At 41.7% G+C, this 27,071-nt stretch overlaps 1 protein-coding gene across 1 annotated transcript in view; it reads right to left on the bottom strand.

Moving 5' to 3' along the window:
- Nucleotides 1-1,969: 1,969 nt before the first annotated feature.
- The window catches only part of LOC308289779 (protein NLRC3-like), a gene marked incomplete at both ends in the record, with an annotated part of 59,781 nt that continues 34,679 nt past the window's right edge, over nt 1,970-27,071 (bottom strand). The window contains 5 exons of the mRNA XM_080731532.1: nt 1,970-3,703; nt 4,632-4,851; nt 5,686-5,717; nt 7,723-7,776; nt 9,256-9,349. Of these exons, the coding sequence (XP_080587658.1) occupies nt 1,970-3,703; nt 4,632-4,851; nt 5,686-5,717; nt 7,723-7,776; nt 9,256-9,349 (2,134 nt within the window). The remainder of the gene's footprint in view (nt 3,704-4,631; nt 4,852-5,685; nt 5,718-7,722; nt 7,777-9,255; nt 9,350-27,071) is intronic.

Below are 27,071 nucleotides of genomic sequence, written 5' to 3'. Positions count from 1 at the left end.
GGTAGTTAGTTAGGTAGGTAGGTAGGTACGTGTATGACTGTATAAATGGGGTGGGAGGAGGGGATTGTTGGGGCAGACTAGCACAATAGACGTTATGCCATTGGAACATGAAACAAGGGAATCACTGCACTAACCAACATGGACACAGTCCAAGTCTACTCACTGCAGAGACTCCAGTCCAGAGAAGTTCTTCAGTCCAGACACCGGCAACACGTTGAAGTTCAAGTCTAATTCTCTCAAATGAGAAGGATTAGATCTGAGAGCTGAGGCCAGAACTTCACAGCTTCTCTCTGACAACCAGCAGTTCATCAGTCTAAATGAGAAATAAAACACACAATGTCTAAGTCTAAATCACAGTGTTGTGAAGCTGAACTAGAGAAGGGTGCGCTTGATTTTCTCTCAAATCCTGCCGTGCAGGGCTTCTAAGCACCGCCCACACACATAGGACGGTAACTGAGTGCCTCTGGGCGGGGCTTGTAAAAACACCAAGCGCCGCCCAGAGGCTTCATTATACACATAAGACCTAACAGGTCAAAGGACAATTGATGGACAGTTTAAGACAAGTGAAGCTGATAACTGCTGATGTCACAGACAGAGGAAGGACATCTGCTGGAGAAAGAGACGATACAGACCAGTGGTGGAATGGAACTAAGTACATTTACTCAACTTCAAGTTTAGTTTACTTTATTTACTTTACTTGATTATGTCAACTTTGTATTTTATACTTCTACTGCACTACATCTATAGAGGCAAATACTGTAATTTTTACTCATTAATTATTTGAAAACTTTAGTAACCATTTACTTCAGATCTGATTTAGATTATTGCAATATACATAAACCAGCTATTTTATCACCTATTATATACTTTTTTACTTCATCAAATTTTGAAAACATAAAAAGGGGGCATTTTGCATATTGAGTATTGGGTAATAAAGTGTATTTATTACTTTTACTAGTAACAGAGCTGCATTGTGGTATTGCCACTTACACTGACAGACAGACAGACAGTCTTTGAATGGTTTGAGTTTATTTAGTGAACATGTACACACTGTAGTTACTGTACCTCCTCATTATCCCAGTCAATGTGTTACTATGATATTAACCTTATTCATACTCTTCAATTAAAGTCTCACCACAGTATTCATATTATAATCACATGATAAATCACTGATGGAAATAATGATTGTAAATTAATCTCACCGTAGAGTCTCCAGTCTACAATGAGGACTTTTCAGTGCAGCACAGAGTAGATCCAGTTGATCCAGGTAGTCCAGTTCATTGGAACTTAAGTCCAGGTGTCTCAGATGAGATGGATTAGAACTGAGAGCTGAAGACACAACTTCCATGTCTTCCTTCTGGAGGAAACTACCAAAGCCAACAAGTCTGTAAATAGAGGTGGTCAATCAGACCACACACACACACACACACACACACACACACACACACACACACACACACACACACACACACACACACACACACACACACACTCGTCAAGTCCATTTATTTATAAAGCAGATTTAAAAACAACCAGGTTGACCAAAGTGCTGTACATCATGAGAACGCAGTAAAAACAAAAACAATACAAAGCAAAAACAATAGAAACATTTGTAAACATTTAAAACCTTGTAAGTACAGCTATAAAAACAAAACATTTAAGATATAAAACAATGACAGATAAAAGGCACAGGGAGGGAGGGGTCTAGGGCTCAAATGCTAGGGTGAAGAGGTGTGTTTTAAGTCTGATGGAAGGCTGTTCCAGAGAGCTGGGCCAGCCACAGAAAAAGCTGTGTGTGTGTGTGTGTGTGTGTGTGTGTGTGTGTGTGTGTGTGTGTGTGTGTGTGTGTGCGTGCGTGCGTGCGTGCGTGCGTGCGTGCGTGCGTATCACTGTTGATTTAACTATCATGTCTAGTTATAGTGTAGTGGTGTGAAGGTACAGTACATTGTTTCTGTTCTAAGTTTTCTATTCACACGACTACTAACCGAGCCTTTCTGCTGTTCCTCACAGCTGGGATGAGTCTGCGTCGGCCCTCCAGGTCCAAGGTGTTGTATTTGTCCAGGTCCAACTCCTCCAGAACATCCTCTGACATCTGCAGCATGTGGGCCAGAGCTGAACACTGGGTTGGAGACAGTTCTGTCTTTGATCTGTCCCCTGACTTCAGGTACTGTTGGATCTCCTGATGCACTGAGTGGTCGTTCATCTCCATCAAACAGTGGAAGATGTTGATACATCTGTCAGGAGAGGCACCGTAATCAGTCATCTCCTTCAGTTTGTTGATGGCTCTCTGGATGCTCTCTGGACGGTTCTGTGTCTGAACCAGTAGACCTCCTAACAGACTCTGGTTGGACGGCAGTGACAGACCATGAAGGAAGCGGAGAAACAGGTCCAGGTGACCATTCTTACTTTCTATGGCTTTACGGTTGGCTGAGTCCAGGAAGTCCTCCAAAGAACTGATACCTCTGTCTCCCAGGAATGTCTTCAGTACCTCCTTGTTCTTCTGTGTGAAACAGTGGAACAGGTAGACTGCAGCCAGAAACTCCTGGATGATCAGATGAACAAAGCAGTAGACTGCTCTCTGGAAGAGCACGCCCTCTCTTTTGAAGATCTCTGTGCACACTCCTGAGTACAGCGAGGCGTCTTTCACATCCAGACCACACTCTTCCAGGTCTTTTTGGTAGAACATGATGCTGCCTTTCTCCAGATGTTCAAACGCCAGCCTGCCCAGCTTCAGAAGAACCTCCCTGTCAGTCTCCATCATCTTTTGTTGATTCTCTCTCTTTTTTCTGTTTTTCTTGTTTCTTTTTTTCCCCTGATGAGGCTCATCATACTTCAGCTCCTTCCTCTTTGTCTGGACCAACAGGAAGTGGCAGCACATGGCAGTCAGGGTCGTGGGCAGCTGTCCTGTCTCGTCTGTCTTCACCATGTCCTCCAGAACGGTAGCGCTGATCCAACAGAAGACTGGGATGTGACACATGATGTGGAGGCTCTTTGACGTCTTCATGTGTGAGATGATTCTGCTGGCCAGCTCCTCATCACTGAATCTCTTCCTGAAATATTCCTCCTTCTGGGGATCTGTGAACCCTCGTACTTCTGTCACCAGGTCAACATATGCAGGAGGGATCTGATTGGCTGCTGCAGGTCTGGTGGTTATCCAGATGAGAGCCGATGGGAGCAGATTCCCCTCGATGAGGTTTGTCAACAGCCCGTCCACTGATGATGTCACTGTGACATCAGAGATGATGTCATTGTTGAAGTTGAAGGACAACCTGCTTTCATCCAAACCATCAAAGATGAAGCCAACCTTCCAGACAGCGAGCTGCTCTGCAGTGACCTTCTTCAACGTTGGATGGAAAACATGGATCAGTGAGAGAAGACTGTGCTGCTCATCTCTGACCAAGTTCAGCTCCCGGAATGAGAAGGGAACCAGGAGAATGACATCTTGATTTTCCAAACCCTTTGCCCAGTCCAGAGCGACCTTACGCACAGAGAAGGTTTTTCCAATGCCAGCGACTCCCTTGGTCAGAACTCTTCTGATTGGTGTCTCTCTGCCAAGGAGGAGGGGCTTAAAGATGTCACAGCAGTTGATTGGTTGGTCATGGAGGGTGTTCTTCTTGGAGAGCGTCTCAAGCTGGTAGACCTCATGTTGGTTATTAACCCCTTCACTCTCTCCCACTGTGATGTAGAGCGCTGTGAAGATGCTGCTGAGGGAGGGCACTTCAGTGACGTCTGTCACACGATCCAGACTGTTCAAAGTGATCTTATAAACCTTTAAATCCTCCTGCACACTGACACCTGCTATGAGAAGACAATGAAGACATTTTAAACATTCAGCTTCATTCATAACTTTACATTCTTACAGATGTGTACATACATTATACATGTCTTCTGTTAGAAAAATAATTTAATACAAATAGAACCAGTAAGACTCCCTAAATCGGGAGATAAGCGACCGCCAGGTCGCATAAACAAACTAGTTAGTAGGCAATCAGGAGAGAATATGGGAAATGGGACAGATCCATATTGATGACATGACTTTAGAGATACTGTGTACCGCTTTGCGTGATTTTAGGGCAAAATCTGTAGGCGCTGTGTCTAAAAATGTGTTTTTCAAAGATCGGCCAGATGGTGGCGCTAGATGGGACAGATGCATTTTGATGACATGACTGTGGAGATAATGTGTACCAGTTTGCGTGATTTTAGGGAAAATCTGTAGCAGCAGTGTCCAAAAATGTGTCTGCAAGAATCGGCCTCATGGTGTTGCTAGAAGAGGGCCATGTGAGAAATGAGGGGTTGTGGTTTGGCAGCTAAGGAGTGTGTGTGCAAAGTTTGGCATGGATCGGGGCAACGGTGGCGGAGATATGAGGCGGGGGAAAGTGTGACGTGTGACGTGACGGAGGGACAGACAGACAGACTGACTGACTGACTGACTGACAGCCGGTGGAGGTTTTGATAGTAACTGCTACCTGACGGTCGCAATAAGAAAATAAATGGCAGGAAAATAATAGTGTGTGATATTTTTGTCTTTAGCTACACTATTTGAAAATGTCTTCTACCATTTAAATATTAAAGTAATTAACAGTGAATGTTAATTAGTGTAAATTGTGTCCAGTCTTACTGTGTCCACTGCTGGTGTGACTGGGTGTCTTCAGTCTACGTCTGGTCCTGAAGATCTTTCCACACTGGGGACAGTCATGGTGTCCTGTTGGAGCAGACTGCTCCCAGTATGAGGTGATGCACTGTCTGCAGAACCAGTGTCCACAGCTGCTAGAGACTGGATCTGTCAGAACCTCCTCACACACTGAACACCTGGACGCCTGCTCTGTCACAACACACACCCTCTTCCTCTTCCTGTGGAGGAGAAGAATGATGTATTAGGACTATAGTCCTGGTGGATAGAAGGATATTTATTTATATTATTTATTATGATTATAGTCCTGCTGGATAGAAGGATATTTATTGATATTATTTATTATGATTATATTCATGGAGGATAGAAGGATATTTATTTATATTATTCATTATGATTATATTCCTGGCAGTGTTGTAAAGTAACGAAGTACAAGTACTTCGTTACTGTACTTAAGTACAACATTTGAGAATTTGTACTTTACTTTACTATTTTTTCAACCCTGAACTTTTACTTTTAATCCGTTACATTTAAAAGGAAAAAATCGTACTTTTACTCCACTACATTAAAATTGACACCTTGTTACTCGCTACAAATCGAAAATCTTAATATCATAACAGTCTGTCTCATACTGTATCATCTCTCGGCGCTGCGATGCGGCACTACATGGAAACTGGTGACCCATCGTGTGCGGTGACTCCAGGGGTCGCTCTCCGAACACGGTGATCATTGTTTGTTTTTGACGCAAATACTGTCACAAATAAATGTAAGGTCACCATCTTGTGTGTAACACGGCCCACGGGAGTAGACGGAGCCTCTGGACGGAGCCAGGCGCGATGCACTGCAAGCCACCACTGTACAGAGCAGAGCGGTCACAGTCTCAAAGCTCGCAAAGTTGCTGTAGTTTTGGTGTTACTGTGGACTGTTGGCTGTTTGATTCGCTTGCATCGCGGTCGTGCGCTATTCTGCATCGATGCGTGATGTGATATTATTGGTTATGGCCTTGTTGATATTACGATGATTCGCTAGCTTAGCCACATGCTAACGCTAGTCACCGTGACTTCTTCCTACAGAAGGAAGGAGGATGCTGAGACAAGTTACAAAAAGTCTGGTCTCTCAACTTAAGAACGGACTAACTGAGCTCGAGTTACAAGTGAAAAGGATCAAGCTTTTCTTTGACGATGATGGCTTTACTAGCTAGATTGCAAAAAGTCAGCCAGGAGAATCCACTAAATGAATCATCTGTGATTTACAACTGGTTCCCAAACACTGGGTCGGGACCCATGTGTGGGTCGTGGACACATTTATATGGGTCCCTTCATTTTTGGTTTCCTACATTTCGTTTTTAATTATTTCAAAACATTTACAAAAAACATTCCCTCCCCAAAAAAGCTAAACATTTCATGATTAAAATAAGTAAATTACTTTTCTAATTTCATGAATAAATAAAATACAAAATGATATAAGAAATGATCTTAGAAAACAAATAAGCCTATTTAAGAAGTAGTTAAAATAGCCGATCTACAAGCTCACAGTGCACATTGTCACTATGCCTGTTTATTAAAGACAAGTCCCTAAATATTAGGATATTCCTATAACTACCGGTATATCTGTAGGCTATATTATTGTAGATTTAATTTTCTTTATTATATCTAGAACAATTGGTGGTACTAGGCAACAAGTCCAATTTTGCTGCATATGTATGATATGTATGAGTAAGTCACTGTTTAACCGAGTTAGAAACGTGCAAATTCAGTAAAACAATGGTCAAAAATTCGCGGGGCTGTTTGCATGTCTGTGAAAATATTTTGTGTACTTTTACTTGTACTTGTACTTGTACTTTTTACTTTTACTTTTATACTTAAGTACATTTTAACACTATGTACTTTTGATACTTAAGTACATTTTTTGAGAGCTACTTTCATACTTTTACTTAAGTAATAATATTATCGGTGACTTTTACTTTTACTTGATTAACTTTCAAGTGGAATATCTGTACTTTTACTTAAGTATGGGTTTCCAGTACTTTATACAACACTGATTCCTGGTGGATAGAAGGATATTTCTTATACTGCTTGGGGTTGGAATTATTCATGATTCTTATTTGCTCTGTAAATTAATACAATGTGTACATTTGCAAATTAGTAAAAAAGTGAATACACTCCTATAGAGCATCGCAGCGGAGGTGGTTTACTGATCCCTCTAAAAAATCTCCCATTCATTTTCCCCATAGACTTTTACAAAACTATGACAAAACAATTATGTTAAGCCTAGAACCAAGCCATCCAGGATTGCAGTGAATCATGACCATAAAACCTTTGATCCTATGTGAAAACATATTTTAACATTACATTATTTGATATTCTACATTTAATACCCTTTGGGTATTAAATGGTGGTGGGGGGGGGGGGGGGGTTGGACTGAGTTACTAGGGCCCAATAAGGCACTCTGTGCCGTGCTGTGAGCTTGTATATCTGCTATTTTTCAATAGTTAAAGCACAAAATAACGTGTAATAATGCGTTCCCAGTCTAAATGGGTTAAACCCCATCCCCCTATGAAGAACATTCATGGGGGTCCCGCAGTGAATCCTCGTACCCAGGGCCCAGAATTTGGTGCGACACCCCTGCCAACAGGAGCGGAATTGGAGCGGAGGACTGTCCTCGATCGCTCCAAGCTGTTCTGGCGGATTTTAAAACTACTTATTAACAGTCACAATTAACCGTTAGTGTTTACTGGTAACCTATTTGGCTTTCTCTACTACTGTGATATTCTGAATAGGCCTAATGTTCTGATAATGTACTTTTCATAAAAAATAAATTAAAAAAATGAACCAATTAATTTAGAACTTTGATTGCCAACATAATGAACGGAGGTTTGAACCTACAAACGTTCGGTTACAGCCCTGGCAGTTACAAGACATTGTTTGTGTTGTTCCAGTTGAAGTTCACAGAGATCAGTGTTTCACTATAATGTGTGTATTTGGTATTTGGGTTAGGGTTAGGGTTAGGGTTAGTCCATATCTGTAACCAAACACTTTCCAGTTGAACTTCACAGATATACGTAGGTGATCTTACCTTGTGTGTGGAGGTCCAGGTTCACTGAAGTCTGGAGGATGATGTTTAGAGCGGTCACTCTTCATAGACACACAGCTGGGTGTTGGAGACTCTGCTCTGTGGTCAACACTTCTGGAATCACAACAATATTCATACAATTATCATTGTGAAGTCAATGTGTTCATGATCATTTGTTGTCCCATTACAGAACAATAACATAACACAACATCTCAGGGTTTATCTCCTGTACATTGTTGTATAGTTGAACTTCATGTAAACAAAGGAACACAACACCAGTAAGACTCCCTAATCGGGCAAAAATTTGTTTTGCCAAAATCTTCCTGATCCATGTTGATGACATGAGTGTAGACATACTGTGTAGTGATTTTCGTGATTTTAGGGCAAAATCTGTAGGAGCAGTGTCCAAAAATGTGTTTTTAAAAATCGGCCTGGAGGTGGCGCTATATGGGAGAGATTCATGTTGATGGGATGAGTGTAGACATACTGTGTACCGATTTGCGTGATTTTAGGGCAAAAATTGTAGGAGCAGTGTCCAAAAATGTGTTTTGCAAGAATCGGCCTCATGGTGACGCTAGAAGAGGGCCATGTGAGAATTGAGGGGTATGGTCTCCGCGCCCCCAGGCCGAAGGAATAGGTACCAGCCCCGGCTGTCCCGGTCGCTCCTAGCCGGAGTTACGGCATTTTTTGTGAGCTGCAGTCTAGGGGGTCCTCCACTGGGGGCGCCACCACTTTTGCATCCGTTCTGGAGCACCAGGAGTCGGTGGTCCCCGGGAATTCCCCGTGAGCAGCCCCGTTGGGGTGGTCATTTGGTCATTTTTGCACATTTGGTCATTTTTTACATCTGGGGGTCCCCCAGGGACCTGGGGGTCCCTAGAGCTCCGGGGGTCCTTGGAGGTTGTAGTTTGGCAGGTAAGGAGTGTGTGTGCAAAATTTGGCATGGATCGGGGCAACGGTTGCGGAGATATGAGCAGGGCAAGAGTGTGACGTGTGACGTGCGACTGACGGACTGACTCACTCACGGACAGCCTGTGGAGGTTTTGGTAGTAAATGCGACCTACGGTCGCAACAATGATTACTGAATGCAATAAAATCATATAAACAAAGTAACACGCAGTCAGTCTGTATACTGAACACATTGTGAATTGTACAATTCTTTCACAAACAGCACACATAGTAGCTTGACTTCTATAGATTAGTGGTTCTCAACCTGTGGGTCGGGACCCCCAGGAGGGTCCCCATATGATTTTTGGGGGTTGCCAAATGACAGTCACAATTTAAGTAACCTTTTTCATACTAAAAATGTTAAAAAAGTTGAAAAAAAGAAGAATCCTTTATTACTCCATCAAAATTAATCATATAAAAAAGTAAGAAAATGGTCAAATAATATAAGAGAGAGGCTCATTTTTTGAAAATAGCCAATCTACAAGCTCACAACACCTCACATCTTAAGGCATTGTGAGCTTGTATATCTATAGCATTGGGTATATTGTATAGTGTTATAGTGTGTATTGTGTAATAGGAGGATTGACATACTGTGTGTGTGGAGGTCCAGGTTCACTGAAGTCTGGAGGATGTATTTTAGACCAGTCACTCTTCATAGACACACAGCTGGGTGTTGGAGACTCTGCTCTGTGGTCAACACTTCTGGAATCACAACAATATTCATACAATTATCATTGTTAATTACCCGGCTTGTTTGGATGCTTGATTCTGATTGGTCGAGCGCTGAAATCAGCGGTGAATTATGAGCGTATAATGACCGCTCCACTCTATAATTCACCGCTGCCTAATCAACGGCTCAGAGCAGCTGCTGCATTCAGGCTGCGCTGTGTGAATTTAGTGCCGTATCCAACATGTCTACCATGTAAACAAACACACAGCATCATTTACAACTAAACATTGCTCTGAAGAATGTCTTTAAAAACATTTTAGGCGAGAAATAGACAACGCAGTAACAGAAAATGGATTCCATTTGACCAGCACTTCTTTGTTTTCCAAGGCGACCGTGTTACGCTGGGGGGGACACACTTCCAGCCGTCTGTAAACAAGGAAATACTTTGTTTTGTTTTTAGTTTTGAGTCAAATTATCCATTTTATTTAGCAGCCGGGTAATAAGCGGGATAACATCTCTCTCAGCAGTCATTATAGAGTGATAGGAGCCTTTCAGGTTGATATGCCACCTCCGCTTCGCGTCGGTGGCATATCAACCTGTCAGGCTCCTATCACTCTATAATGACTGCTGAGAGAGATGTTATCCCTTACGAAGTCAATGTGATCATGATCATTTGTTGGCCCATTACAGAACAATAACATAGCACAACATCTCAATTCTTTCACTGACTGTAAATTGTACAACAAAACGTACGTTGAAAATAGCCGATCTACAAGCTCACAGCACCTCACATCTCAAGGCGTTATGAGCTTGTAGATCTTCTATGTTCACTCTATCTATGGAACGGAGTGAAACTAAATTGAATGCCTCAACTACTACATTCCAAGTCAGGGTGTGGGGGTCCCTGTTTCAAATAGAGCTGTCCTCGACTCAGGATTTATCAAGTGGACTCGAGTCGCGGGGGTTATTCCGACGCGTCGACAAATCGTTTATGTAAAAAAAGTAAAAAAGTGAAAAAAGACTGTATCAAGTACATATAGTATAAGTATCTTTTACCAATTATATCGGGTTTAAATGGTACCGGATATGCAGCTCAGTAAATTAAAGGTGAATTGATTCCAGTGAATGACGGAGGACGATATCACAATGAATTAAATCTTTTTCATCACGATAAACGATAACATCGCATATCATCCCATCCCTACTGTCCACATCTGTGAGCAGATACAATACATTGTTTGTGTTGTTCCACAGAAGATCAGTGTTTCACTATAATGTGTGTATTTGGTATTTTCTTACAGTCCATATCTGTAACCAAACACTTTCCAGTTGAACTTCACAGATATACGTAGGTGATCTTACCTTGTGTGTGGAGGTCCAGGTTCACTGAAGTCTGGAGGATGATGTTTAGAGAGGTCACTCTTCATAGACACACAGCTGGGTGTTGGAGACTCTGCTCTGTGGTCAACACTTCTGGAATCACAACAATATTCATACAATGATCGTGAAGTCAATGTGTTCATGATCATTTGTTGTCCCATTACAGAACAATAACATAGCACAACATCTCAGGGTTTATCTCCTGTACATTGTTGTATAGTTGAACTTCATGTAAACAAAGGAACACGACACAATGATTACTGAATGAATGTCAACATGAATGAAATAAAATCATATAAACAAAGTAACACACAGTCAGTCTGTATATTGAACACATTGTGAATTGGACAATTCTTTCACAAACAGCACACATAGTACCTTGAATTCTATAGATTAGTGGTTCTCAACCTGTGGGTCGGGACCCCCAGGAGGGTCCCCATATGATTTTTGGGGGGTCGCCAAATGACAGTGACAATTTAAGTAACCTTTTTCCTAAAAAATTCCAAAAAAAGTTGAAAAAGTTGAAAAAAAGAAGAACCCTTTAATCAAACTATAAAAAAGTAAGGTGGACAATTCTCTTGAATGCAGCCTTCAGTTATCGTATGGAAAGGGGAAATTTGCATTTACTTTACCATAGTAAAAAAGAAATGCATTCATGGTCTGAAGAGGGCACTTGGATAAAAGGGCAGGGGCTCAAGCCCCCTTTTGTCTATGTGTGCACGTGCCTGGCACAGCCACATCACATTAGACTTTTTATTTCAATCCCATTGTTTCTTTGCAAAAACACATTTCTTTTAGGAAACATTTGTATTCTTGTTTCTCCTAGTTTTATTGTTTTTAGTGTGTAAATATGGCACTTTATTATGGGGAAAAACAGTATTGTGTATTTTCCTTTTTTAAATCTCTAAAATAGCTTATTTTTTAACACATGTCCTTAACGGTTAACGGTTAATTACCCGATAGGGCCTTACGGTTATCGGTTAAGAAAAATTCTATATTTGGTCATCCCTAGTATATTGTATAGTGTTATAGTGTGTATTGTATAATAGGAGGATTGACATACTGTGTGTGTGGAGGTCCAGGTTCACTGAAGTGAGGAGGATTTCCCATAGACCAGTCACTCTTCATAGACACACAGCTGGGTGTTGGAGACTCTGCTCTGTGGTCAACACTTCTGGAATCACAACAATATTCATACAATTATCATTGTGAAGTCAATGTGTTCATGATCATTTGTTGGCCCACTCAATTCTTTCACTCACAGTAAATTGTACAACAAGAAAGTACATTTGAAAATAGACGATCTACAAGCTCACAACACCTCACATCTCAAGGCGTTGTGAGCTTGTAGATCTTGATCTATGTTCACTATTTATCTATGGAACGGAGTGAAACTAAATTGAATGCCTCAACTACTACATTCCAAGTCAGGGTGTGGGGGTCCCTGTTTGAAATATGATTATGTTGGGGGTCAAGGCCTATAAAGGTTGAGAACCACTGCTATGAATAAAGCTTGAAAGGGGAGGATACTGTTATTAGACTCTGTGTTGTGTTATGATGTTGTGTATATTGGGGTCCTACTAATTGCACCACAATACCCAAAAGTACACAAAAGAACACAAAAGTACACAAAACTACCCAAAAGTATACCCCAAAGTACCCAAAAGTACCCAAAAGTATACCCAAAAGTACACAAAACTACCCAAAAGTACCCAAAACTACCCCAAACTACCCAAAAGTACCCAAAAGTATACCCACAAGTACACAAAACTACCCCAAAGTACACAAAACTACCCCAAACTACCCAAAAGTATACCCAAAAGTACCCAAAAGTACACAAAACTACCCCAAAGTACACAAAACTACCCCAAATTACCCAAAAGTATACCCAAAAGTACACAAAAGTACACAAAACTACCGCAAACTACACAAAAGTACACAAAAGTAGGCAGGGACCAGCACCCAGGGGGTCCCTGGTGGCCGCCCCACCACCGGGGCCCACCACGGACCCCCACGGATCCCCACAGACCTCAGCAGCGCTGGAAAAAGCAAATGAAAAAATAAGCGAATCTAGCAGATCTACAAGCTATGTGCTGCTCCACTCCACATGCCGTGGCTTGGATGGGGAGGGGCCCGTGGACCCCCACTCCTCAGGGGGGGTCCCCGGGGGTCCCTCGCCGCCGACCCTCCACCGGGGCCCCACGGAGCCCCTCGTGGACCCCCACTGCGGTCCCCCGGCAACTAGACTGTCCGGAAGGGTCTCTGGACCCAAAAGTACCCAAAACTACCCCAAACTACCCAAAAGTATACCCGAAAGTACACAAAAGTACACAAAACTACCGCAAAGTACACAAAACTACCCAAAAGTATACCCAAAAGTACACAAAACTACCCCAAACTACACAAAAGTACACAAAAGTAGGCAGGGATCAGCACCCAGGGGGTCCCTGGTGGCCGCCCCACCACCGGGGACCCCCACGAACCCCCACGGACCTCAGCAGCACTGGAAAAGGCAAATGAAAAAATAAGCGAATCTAGCAGATCTACAAGCTACGTGCTGCTCCACTCCACATGCCGTGGCTTGGATGGGGAGGGGTCCGCGGACCCCCACTCCTCAGGGGGGGTCCCCGGGGGTCCCTCGCCGCCGACCCTCCACGGGGCCCCACGGAGCCCCTCGTGGACCCCCACTGCGGTCCCCCGGCAACTAGACTGTCCGGAAGGGTCTCTGGACCCAAAAGTACACAAAAGTACACAAAACTACCCAAAAGTATACCCCAAAGTACCCAAAACTACCCAAAAGTATACCCAAAAGTACACAAAACTACCCAAAAGTACACAAAACTACCCTAAACTACCCAAAAGTACCCAAAAGTATACCCAAAAGTACCCAAAAGTACACAAAACTACCCCAAAGTACACAAAACTACCCCAAACTACCCAAAAGTATACCCAAAAGTACACAAAACTACCCCAAACTACACAAAAGTACACAAAAGTAGGCAGGGATCAGCACCCAGGGGGTCCCTGGTGGCCGCCCCACCACCGGGGACCCCCACGGACCCCCACGGACCTCAGCAGCGCTGGAAAAGGCTTTTGTGTACTTTTGGGTATACTTTTGGGTAGTTTGGGGTAGTTTTGTGTACTTTGGGGTAGTTTTGTGTACTTTTGGGTATACTTTTGGGTAGATTGGGGTAGTTTTGTGTACTTTTGTGTACTTTTGTGTATACTTTTGGGTAGTTTTGGGTACTTTGGGGTATACTTTTGGGTAGTTTTGTGTACTTTTGTGTACTTTTGGGTCCAGAGACCCTTCCGGACAGTCTAATTGCCGGGGGACCACAGTGGGGGTCCACGAGGGGCTCCGTGGGGCCCCGGTGGAGGGTCGGCGGCGAGGGACCCCCGGGGACCCCCCCTGAGGAGTGGGGGTCCGCGTACCCCTCCCCATCCAAGCCACGGCATGTGGAGTGGAGCAGCACGTAGCTTGTAGATCTGCTAGATTCGCTTATTCTTTCATTTGCTTTTTCCAGCGCTGCTGAGGTCTGTGGGGATCCGTGGGGGTCCGTGGTGGGCCCCGGTGGTGGGGCGGCCACCAGGGACCCCCTGGGTGCTGGTCCTTGCCTACTTTTGTGTACTTTTGTGTAGTTTGCGGTAGTTTTGTGTACTTTTGGGTATACTTTTGGGTAGTTTGGGGTAGTTTTGTGTACTTTGGGGTAGTTTTGTGTACTTTTGTGTACTTTTGGGTATACTTTTGGGTACTTTTGGGTAGTTTGGGGTAGTTTTGGGTACTTTTGGGTACTTTTGGGTACTTTTGGGTATACTTTTGGGTACTTTTGGGTACTTTGGGGTATACTTTTGGGTACTTTTGTGTACTTTTGTGTTCTTTTGTGTACTTTTGGGTATTGTGGTGCAATTAGTAGGACCCGTATAGGGTATAGTGTTAATAGGAGGATTGACATACTGTGTGTGTGGAGGTCCAGGTTCACTGAAGTGAGGAGATATTCCCATAGACCAGTCACTCTTCATAGACACACAGCTGGGTGTTGGAGACTCTGCTCTGTGGTCAACACTTCTGGAATCACAACAATATTCATACAATGATCATGTGAATGACCACATAGATCCCTCTCCTCACAATTCCCCTGTCCCCATCTCTTGACCATAATTATGTCCTCCACTTCCAACAATGTGACTGAGTCAAGAAACGTAAAAGACATGTTAGCATGCTTTGGAGGCAATGGGCTTTGGCTTTATGGCTTTCTTAAAAAGCCATAATTAAAGTTGTCATATAATTGTAGTGGAGTAGAAGTAAAAGTACTGCAAATTGGATGTACCCATAAAGTATAAATTAGGGCTGGGACTCGATTAGAAAAATAATCGAATTAATCAGAGGCTTTGTAATTAATTAATCGAAATTAATCGCATGTTTAATCGCATATAAATATTTGACCTGAGAAGCTTTTTTTTTAGTAAAACACATTTTGTTGTACGAGTGAATCAACAAGTGAGTTTTTTTAATCTAAATTTCGCATCCACTGGGCAAAGCAAAGCGCTCTGATCGGCTACTTCTCCCTTTGCGTTTGTTGTCTCTTCTTGGTTGGTGCATCGCTATGATCGGTTTGCCTGAAACTGAAGGTTCTGTGGTGCAAAAACTAAGTGCGATTAAAATAAGTAATTTTTTTAATCGCGTTAATGTTCTGTCATTAATTAATCGCAATTAATCAGTTAAAGTCCCAGCCCTAGTATAAATACCTCAAAAGTGTACTTAGTTACTTTACACCACTGCCATTGTGTGTATATGGTACAGGAGGATTGTCTTACTTTAAGCGTGGAGGTCCAGGTTCATCTTTAGACCCACAGCTGGCTGTTGGAGACTCTGCTCTGTGGATGAGATGTTTGTCTCTTCCCTCCTCCTCCTCTCTCTCCACACACTCACTCATCTTTGGTCTTTATTTAACCTGTCAAGATTAGCAGAAAATAGTAAATGATTAATGAATGAATGTACAAAACACACACACACACACACACACACACACACACACACACACACACACACACACACACACACACACACACGCACACGCACTGCGACGTGTCAGCTATTTTCGGTGCTTGATACCACACTGAACTTAAGCATAATCAAGACAATACAAGAGATGTGGCGTAACAGCATGGATTTCTACACAGAGAGGGCAATTTGTTCAACATAAGATGCTGCATTCAAGTTCAGCAGAGTTTGGACAAGGCAGTTCTCTTAAATGCTGCCTTCAGGTATGCATGGAAAGAGGGGCATTTGCATTTCTTTCACCATAGTAAAAACTGCATTCATGGTCTGGAGAGGGCACTTTTTATAGACAGATTAATGCTCTGCACATACACACACACACACACACACACACACACACACACACACACACACACACACACACACACAGTCACACTCACACAGACAACACATTTCTAGAACGTGTCAGTAATATGTTCAATCTCATTCTGTATTATCAATATGCCACAGACATAGGATGATACGTTGAAATATTAACTGTGAGCTGCTATGAGGCAACAATATCACCATCATAATGCTGAGACTACAGTAGATGAACAACAATATCACCATCATAATGATGAAACTACAGTAGATGAACAACAATATCACCATCATAATGATGAGACTACAGTAGATGAACAACAATATCACCATCATAATGATGAGACTACAGTAGATGAACAACAATATCACCATCATAATGATGAGACTACAGTAGATGAACAACAATATCACCATCATAATGATGAGACTACAGTAGATGAACAACAATATCACCATCATAATGCTGAGACTACAGTAGATGAACAACAATATCACCATCATAATGATGAGACTACAGTAGATGAACAACAATATCACCATCATAATGATGAGACTACAGTACTGTAGATGCAGATGCATGCAGTAGCTCTTGTCAACCAACAGGTGTCCTACTGCACCACAGAATTGAAATATCACAATAGAAGAACAGGGAGACCTTTGAATATCATGTTAACAGTGGTGTAAAGTAATTAAGTAGCCTACATCTAAGTACATTTACTTAGGTACTGTATTTAAGTACATTTACTTAAGTACTGTACTTAAGTGAAATTGTACTTAAGTATTTCCAAATTCCAATACTTTTACGTCTACTCCACTATATCTCAGATCCAAATATTCTACTTTTACTCCACTACATTTATTTGAAAACATTAATTACTAGATACTTAGCAGATATCAATTATAATATTATAAAACATACATAAACCACTTTAGCCTCATTTTATAGCACGGCTATTTGAAAATAGTCAATCTACAAGCTCACAACGCGTCACATCACAACGTGTTGTGCGTTTTACTTTTGGTACTTTAAGTACATTTTGATGCCAATACTTTTGTACTTTTACTCAAGTACATTTTGAATTCTGGACTTTCACTTGTAACAGAGTATTTCTATATTGCAGTATTGATACTTTTACTTCAGTAAAACATGTGAGTAGGCTACTTTCTCCACCACTGCATGTTAATAATACTATTGATTAACATACTTTACCCTAGCCTGGTTAATAAACCAGACCCACCCAGTGAGGCTGGCCCCACCAGACTAACCTGGTTAAAATAATGTATCATCATAGCCTGGTTAATAAACCAGACCCACCCAGTGAGGCTGGCACCACCAGACTAACTTTACCCTGATTAAAATAATGTTTCATTCACTAAACCAAGTCATGGACTGCTGGCAGCTTTGAGATGTCGGATAGTTCAGCAGTTCCTTTGTATTAAAATATTTAAAATATACATATTTTTCTTGATTGGATTGTTTTGATTGTAAATGTGTTAATTGTAAAATAGCTTACATTCACAAACATTAAATAGTCAAAAGGAAACCAAACCACACCCTTAAAACAGCTTCCCCTCAACCACGTGGTTTATATTCAAGAGAAGCAGGGAGCAAGCAGCAGCCTGCTCTCTGCATGTTGCACATCTGGTCTGCAACGTCTGCATGTTGCACATCTGGTCTGCAACGGAAACACTGTGTGTGTGTGCGTGCGTGCGTGCGTGCGTGCGTGCGTGTGTGTGTGTGTCTACACTACAGAATAACAGGATACAGCAGGCGGGCTCTAGACTGGATGACACTGTTAACTCACAATGAAACCAACAAGGTTTCAGCCGAGTGGGAAAAGACTGCAGAGTGCAACACTGAAGCAGCAGGTTTACCCTCATAAAAGGTCATAAATAATTATACCAAATACACACGTCACTTATAGGGTTAAATAATAACATAATTATGTCATAATGTTCTGCTCTGTCTAAATAAGTATTTTGCTGGTGACATCAATCATAAGATTCATAACCAGATTAACCACAGAGAACAAGTACAGACAGGCAGACTAGACAACAGGGAGTGGTAGCTTTAGTAGAAACCAGAAGCATAAAGTATCCTATAAACTGTTCCTGTGAGAACCAAGTGGTTAGTAGTGAATATTAAAACAACAACACCTACTTTACGTTAGCTTTTGGTCCTTATTGTGTTTTGTTTTGTCTTCCTCACATGTTGTCCTCACTGTCAAGTTCACAGTTGTTGTCTTGTCTCAAAATGGCTCCCTGAGATACGCTGTGCACTTTCATTTCCTTATAATGTGACTTTGACCCGCCTCTACAGCTCTAGGGCTACAGTCAGTTAGATCAGTGGTTCTCAACCTGCGGGTCGGGACCCCCAAATTATTTGGGGGAGTCCCCAGACGTTTAGCTAAATGTTAACATTGTTTTCTCTCTCAACAGTTAACAGACCAACATACATTATAACTTATAATGTATGTTCGTCTTATAATTTATGAGTGTATCTCACATTTATAAAGTGACAATTTAAAGACTTTAAAGACCTTTTTAGTACCTCTGGTCAAACATTGGTCAAATTGTCAAATATTAGAGGCAGACATTGTGAAAATAGCAGATCTACATGCTCACAGAGCATGTAGATCGGCTATTTTCACAATATGGAACAGTCGAGTCAAACTAAATGTAATACCAACTGCCAACTCCTACAATTCCAAGTGCTTGTGCAGGGGGGTCCCCAGTTCAAATATGATTATTTGGGGGTTTGCGGCCTGAAAAGGTTGAGAACCACTGAATTAGATGATATCATGTCATCTATTCTACACAGAGGAACCAACACATAACAGTCAGGGAACGAGTTGGGCAAGTCCCACCATGTCTCATTCCAACCCTCAGGTAATTATGTTATGAGTAGCCTATGCTATGACTGTAGTCAGTGTAACCTAGGGCAGGGGTCTTCAACGTTTTCAGGCCGGGGACCCCCAAACTGATGGGGAGATGGAGCAGGGACCCCCTACCACCTCGTAGGGTGGGGGGGTCGGGGCTACAACATCTTTTTTTATTTTAAACATGTACAAGTTACAGCGAGCAGGGTGGGCTGTACCACTACCATCTCTAAACATACTACTTATTAACTGAGAACAAATGTCAATATTAACAATCTGTCAATTGCATAGTAATCATGTATTCAAGCTATTCAAAATGGATAGAATCATGATTTATTTTTTAACATAAATGTGAAAAATAAAACTTTTTTTGATTTTTTTTTTTTCGCGGACCCCCTGCAGTACCTCCGCGGACCCCCTAGGGGTCGCGGACCCCCTGTTGAAGACCCCTGACCTAGGGCATTAACGACTTCTGAATTTTGCAATTCGACTCGACTCAGTAAAAACTTGAGTTGAAGTTGACTTTTTCATTTGATGACATCATCACAACACACACGACCCCCCAATTATTTTGGGGGGTCCCCAGATGATTCACTTAATGTGCAACATTGTTTTCTCACTCAACTGTAAACAAACCAACATAAGGTTTAAGTGTATAGAGGGTATCTTCACATTTCTAAAGTGCCAATTTAAGGACTTTTTAATACCTCTAAAATGACAAATTAAACATTGTCCAAATTGTCAAATATATTGTGAAAATAGACGGCAGAAATTGTGAAAATAGCCGATCTACAAGCTCACAATGCCTCGCATCGCGAGGCATTGTGAGCTTGTAGATCGGCTATTTTCACAATAGAAAGTATTTTATATATTTTTTTCAACTTCGACGTTCTCTGGTGGGAGTCGACTTGTGTAATGAAGTCGACTCAGTCGACTTGTCGACTTTTTCGTTAATGCCCTGGTGCCTATGCTATGACTGTAGTCAGTGTTTAAACACACAATAGAAGATCATTGGGCTGACTGACGTGAGGACAGGGTTCACCCTGCATGAAAACATGCTGAAATACAACGCCATGCATTTGTTGTCTTTTGTACTGTAGGAACACTATAGCCCAGTGGTACCTTTTCAGGCCACAACCCCCAAAATAATCATATTTTAACTGGGGACCCCCCACCCTGAACCATTACATTTTGTATAACACGGTTCTATTGGGACAATAGCAGATCTACATGCTCACAACGCCTCAACGTTGTGAGCATGTAGATCTGCTATTTTAAAAATGTCTGTCTCTAATATTTGACAATTTGGCCAATGTTTAATTTGTCATTTTAGAAGTATTAAAACGTCCTTAAATTGTCACTTTAGAAGTGTGCAGATACCCTCTCCTTATATTGGTTTGTTTACTGTTGAGAGAGAAAACAATGTTTCACATTAAGTTAATCTTCTGGGGACCCCCCTAAAATAATTTGGGGCCCCGAACCACAGGTTGAGAACCGTTGCACTAGCACACAATAGACAGACAGGGTCGTTTCATATCGTTATAAGGAGCCTAACTAATTTCGGTTCGGGACTTGGCGAACCCAAATATGGTTCGGTTCGGGGGGCGTCAACCGACTAAAGTCGGCTCTACGGTGCTGACAAAATGTTGTGACCTCCCGACTTAATTTCGGACACACACACACACACACACACACACACACACACACACACACACACACACACACACACACACACACACACACGGCTCGGCGTTGCTGTGTCTCGCAGCTCGCTAGTCGCTGACCGTTTTCAAGAGGAAAGAAGAGCTTAAAGTAAACACAACTTTGCTAATGTTCCGTGTTGATAGGTTTTCCACGACGAGTTGTGACTGCGTGTTGATATGCATGCAGCAAGAGAGGCGGCCGCGTCTATAATGTGAGCTTGTAGATTAAATGTTTACGAGTGAGTGAGAGAGAGAGAAGAGACCTATTGAAGAGACCCCGTGTCCCCGTCACTGGTGCTGCTGCCTGCTGGAGCTGTCTGCTACTCAATGGACCTCCAGTCATTCAGCTTGCAGCGCGAGGCAGATATGTATCCGCCCTGCAACGCTCATTTCTCGGCCAGACGTTGTCATGCCATGGACCTCCAATATTTACAAGCGACTAAGAAAGTATGGATGAACTCCCCCCGAACCTAAATAATTTCGGGTCGGGGCGTCCTCCCGAACAGAAATTAGTTAGGCTCCTTATAACGGTATGAAACGACCCACAGGCAGTCAGACAGACAGACACACACACAGACAAGAGTCTTTTCACCGCAGTTGAAGACTCATTTCGCCTACTCTCAATTCTGCTGTCAGACTGTCTATATGTTTGCATATTATCTCTTTGTCATTTAAATATTATAGTGACTGTGACAGTGGTGTTATCTGGCTGTCAAACGGTGACCATTAGTCCTACACACAGCTATCCTATATGAACTCCATAGTAACCACATCAATAGTAACCTCGCCTCACCAGGCTTTCCACATCAATAGTTTTAGGCGAATCTGCCCGACACCAATAAAATAAACAGAAGAAGCAGATATTTACAGTGGAAAGGGGAGGTGAGGATGGGCTTAGATAGATGTCGTTCATATCCAGTCTATTCTTAATCTTATTCACTGCATATCTTTCTCACTGACTGCTGCTGCTGCTGCTGCTGTTGTTGTTATTGTTAATGACACACAGGTTTTGAAGCTGCATTCAAAACGTTCGTGCAGTTCTATTAACAACTCGGCCATACTTTATTATTAGGCTAGAATCTGCTAGATATCGTTCCTGGCCAAGGTGTAGCCTAAACGTCTATCTCTGACAGTCTCTGTCACTATACTCATCCAACACTATAACTGACATTACAAGAAGCCTGGGTTTCCGAGGCTATTCCAAAGTGTAATTCCCCTCCTCCAACACAACAGGACTGTAGCCTCAGTAGAACTAAACTAAAACATAAAGTGAAGTGCAGTCAGTGATTATAAACTAAAACATAAAGTGCAGTCAGTGATTATAAACTAAAACATAAAGTACAGTCAGTGATTATAAACTAAAACATAAAGTGCAGTCAGTGATTATAAATAAACATAAAGTGCAGTCAGTGATTATAAACTAAAACATAAAGTACAGTCAGTGATTATAAACTAAAACATAAAGTACAGTCAGTGATTATAAACTAAAACATAAAGTGCAGTCAGTGATTATAAACTAAAACATAAAGTGCAGTCAGTGATTATAAACTAAAACATAAAGTGCAGTCAGTGATTATAAACTAAAACAAAGTACAGTCAGTGATTATAAACTAAAACATAAAGTACAGTCAGTGATTACCCTAAACAGGTAGCAGTCCCTCTGGAACCATCGCTGGTGTTCCATAATATTCCATAGGCATATCGTGTTGTTGGATTATCCAGTCTGTGCGTGTTTCCTTTCTGCACAGACTCTGCCACAAGCACTTTAAACACCTCCCCCCTCCCTCCCTCCCCCCCCCCCCCTCTCTCTCTCTCTCTCTCTCTCTCTCTCTCTGACTCTGTGTGTGTGTGTGTGTGTGTGTGTGTGTGTGTGTGTGTGTGTGTGTGTGTGTGTGTGTGTGTGTCTCCGCCCCCCCCCCCCCCTACAGCATCTTGCAATGGGCCTACAAGATACACTACACCTCCAAGATACCCATGTATCTGGCAAACTACTTCTTAAAGGTCAAGGATGTTCACGATCACAACACCAGAGGCAGCTCCACTAATCATGTTCAACCTAGATTATTCACTAAACAAGGCTCTAATTTGTTCTCCTGCTATACCACCAGCATGTGGAACGCCCTATTGCAGGCCTTAAAGGAGAGCAAAAATTGGCCACCTTCAGACGGCTGCTGCTACTAGTGACCAGTGTTGGGCAATATTACTTAGGAGAGTAATCGTTACATATTACTTATTACTCCTTGGAAAAAGTAATAATATTATATTACTTATTACTTGGAATCAAGAGTAATATATAATATATTAAGTTATATTACTTTTTCCTTTTTTTTACCCCGCAAAAGAAAAGAGATGTAGGGAACAACGACACAATCTGTTTAGCCAGCTCCTTTTAGAACATAATCCAATTTATTGGAAAAATAAGTCTCCAATCAACCAAACAAGCTTTATTTGACAGCTGTGATCAGTCCATTTACAAGAAATTTAAAACTGTCATTAATTTTGACCCATGGTCTTTCCCTAAGAATAAAGGGATAGTCAGAAAGCAGCCTACTTTATTAGGAGCATCTGTACATTGAAAAACAATCCAGCACCACGGAGATGAAGAGAAACTACTCCCTGTGTGTGAGACACACGGGAGCTTGTGTCGTTGTAAGTAAATGAGTCTCTCTCTCTCTCTCTCTCTCTCTCTCTCTCTCTCTCTCTCTCTCTCTCTCTCGGTGCACCCTCTCTCTCTCTCTCTCTCTCTCTCTCTCTCTCTCTCTCTCTCTATGCAATCTACGACTCGCTGCGCAGCTGTGTCACGTTGACCTCTAGGCTCGCCTCTCAGAGAACTTCAAAAGAAGTTAACGACCATCAATTAAGCAGCTGCATGCGCTGCTATGATCTCCTGCCAGTGAGGCACAAGTAACGGAGTAACGAGGTGTTTTTTTGGCAGAGTAAAGCGTTACATATTACCGTTTTTGGCAGAGTAATACCTTACACTACTCGTTACTGGATAAAGTAATAATATTACAGTAATATATTATTAGTAATTCGTTACTGCCCAACACTGCTAGTGACTTGTGTAAATAAGCTGTAAAGCTTACTAGGATGTCCTTTAAGTTGACCTTGTACCAGTGACATTTGTACTGTCATGAAACTGTACTTTTTTTCTATTGCAAACTGCTAATAAACGCTTCAATCAATCAAAACCATAGATTCATTCATTCATTCATTCATTCATTCATTCATTCATCTCATTTTATTTCCAGCTCATTCGACAACAGATAGATATGCAATGTGCATTTGTGCATTTGAGCAAGACAATCACATAAATAATAATTATGAAAGTCCAAGGCACATGTTGTCAAGTTTATATTACTAGACGCTGGAGCGTCTAGTCGGCGACCTGGCCAACTCGGAACAATGTAAATAGGGAATGAATGCCCCGCCCTTTAGGACCCGTTTTGACCATCTGTCTGCCTGTGTCCATGTATGCCCATATATGGAGATATCTGTATCTGTCTGTCTGTCTGTCGGCGTCCATTTTATGTCCATATATGGAGATCACTGCAGTTATAGTTCTGGGTCCATTTTATGCCCAGATATGGAGATATCTGTCTATCTGCGTCCATTTTATGCCCATATATGGAGTATCTGTCTGTGCCTCCAACTGTGTTGCAGACACAGTGCCGGTTCCCCCTTTAATGCAAACCTCACACCTGTTGTCATAGGACCCGTTTTGAACATCTGTTTGCCTGTGTCCATTTATGCCCATACATGGAGATATCTGTATCTGTCTGTCTGCGTCCATTTTATGCCCATATATGGAGATCTTTGACCATCTGTTTGCCTCTGTCCATTTATGTCCATATATGGAGATATCTGTATCTCTCTGTCTGCAATCCATTTTATGCCCATATATGGGGGCATTCATTTTATGCCCATATATGGAGAACGCGCGTGCCCGTGGGACGAACGGTTCTCGAGATACGCGGATTACATACATACATACACACTCACAGAGATTTTTTGTTGACTCATGTGGCGTACGTGATGTCAGAGCCTTTTATGAAGTGATGTCACAATGAGTCAGAGCTTTCGCCGATTTCCTCCGGAACAGCCTGATGTCAACAATCAACCCCGCATAAGGAGATTCCGAACGTTTTGCGCCGGTTCGGGAACGCGCGTGCCGAATCTGAAGCCGGTGGGATGAACGGTTCTCGAGATACGCGGATTACAGACACACAGACACGCAGAGACTTCTCGCATTTATAGATAGATATAATACAGCGTATGATAAACAGTCACATTTCCATCAATTGAGTAGTTGTTCTTCCTGTTTGTAACTAATAATACTTTTTCTTTCTTTCTTTCTTTTTTTTCAGTTTCCTTTTGAATTGGTAGATGCTGGTGCTTTTTTGAATGTCATCAGCTAGCCCACTCCACAGTGACACTCCACAGGATGAGACAGACATGGATTTGAGGGTTCTATGGACTAGCGGTTGTTCAAAGTCTAATAGTCAGGCGGAAATTCTGAAAAAAGGCCTTCTATAAGCAAGTAGAGGCATTTGTGGGTAAAAGTGGGGAACCAGGCCATTTTACATAATTCAAGGGTGCAGAATCTGAAAAACCTGGTTCCCAATCAATATTTTGAGTTTTTGACCTTCTAATTTGCATAACAAAGTGGCTGCCGAATTGTACATTTTGAACTATTTATTCAAGCAATATTTCTCTTTCAAAAAACGTTTCATCATTTTATCATATAATCAAGCTTTTGCGAACACCCAGGACAGTTTTTGAGTTGCTTGATTCAGTTTAGATTTAGATATTTGATATTCATTTTATCAGACACACCCCCTTCCTATACAAACCCATTGTAACTTCAAACTCCATTTTAACCATGATAGATTTAATAAAAACACCCATCTTTTTTTCTGGTGACTCCTGATGCCCTTCTAATACACGAACAGGCAGTGTGCTTTCAATAACCTTTTTAGTTTATTTTCTATAATTATTTGGGAAAATGAAAAAAATAAAATACAATTAAGAAATGATTAAATATAAATGAAAAATGTTATTGACAAAACACAACCTGCTCACGTATTAGGAGGATGTCAGGAGTCACCAGTCTATCATGGTTAAAATGGAATTTGAAGTTACAATGGGTTTGTATAGGAAGGGGGCATGTCTGATAAAATGAATCTCAAATATCTAAATCTAAACTGAATCAAACAACTCAAAAACTGTCCTGGGTGTTCCCAAAAACTTGATTAGACGATAAATTACTAAAGGTTTTTTGAAAGTGAAATATCCCTTGAAGAAATATTTTAAATGTGACAATTCGGCAGCTATTTTGTCATGTAAATTAGAAGGTCAAAAACTCAAAATGTAGCTTGGGAACCTTTTTTTCAGATTCAGCACCCTTGAATTGTGTAAAATAGATTGGTTCCCAACTTTTACCCCAAAATGCCTTTAACAATCACATTTTTCAGAAATTCCACTAGACTATAAGGGGTTTCTTAGGTCATAGTAACTTTCTTCGTATGGAAATCTGTTTTGAATATGGGTTGGAAGTGATTTGTTTTTAGCTTTAAACATGATTTGGGCTGTTTTGAATTTGACTAGATCGGGGAACTTTAGAATAAGGGAATCGTAGAAGAGAATGTTTGTGTGATCACGGTAGCAGGTGTTGTTTATGACTCTTACGGCTCTTTTTTGTAGTATGTGAAGTGAATGAGTTGCTGTTTTGTATGTGTTTCCCCATATAGTCAGGGAATATTAATAAAAACCTGGGAATAAATTCCTACCAAACAATTTCTTCACCAATGTGTCTAGTAACATATCTAACACAGATTGAAATTCAACATCAGTAGGAAAATCTTTGACAGCTAGGGTAATTCTGGGTCTCATTTACTTACTATATATCACGGTATACTATAGGAGAAAAAATTACTCCCAAAAATATGCCATGCCACAGAGGTAGATTGATGAGAATTATTAATTAGGGCATCATGCCACAGACGAGAATTGACAAGAAAAGTACCCCTAGCTGACACTCTTCCCCACCCTGTGACAAAGTTTGGGACTTCTAACTTATTTAGAAAAAAAAAAAAATATTACATTTTCAAATCACACAGACCACTTCTCAATTCTCACACATCCTCAAAACTAGCTCTGCTATTTCACAAGGAGCAAAACTGACAACAGAGCCATGCTGCTGCTGCAGAGCTGCAGTACCGCTGCTAGTATATCGTTCAGCCAGAGAAAAACAGACACACACCCCACCCCCCCACCCACCCACGCGCACGCACACACACACCCACGCGCACGCGCGCACACACACACACACACACACACACACACACACACACACACACACACACACACACACACACACACACACACACACACACACACACACACACACACACACACCTTACCTTTT

This window comes from Nannobrachium achirus, assembly GCF_963921795.1.
Source record: "Nannobrachium achirus genome assembly, chromosome: 1".
NCBI classification, from domain to species: domain Eukaryota; kingdom Metazoa; phylum Chordata; class Actinopteri; order Myctophiformes; family Myctophidae; genus Nannobrachium; species Nannobrachium achirus.
Note: the sequence above shows the minus strand (reverse complement) of the source record. Positions and strands in the feature narration are given on the sequence as shown.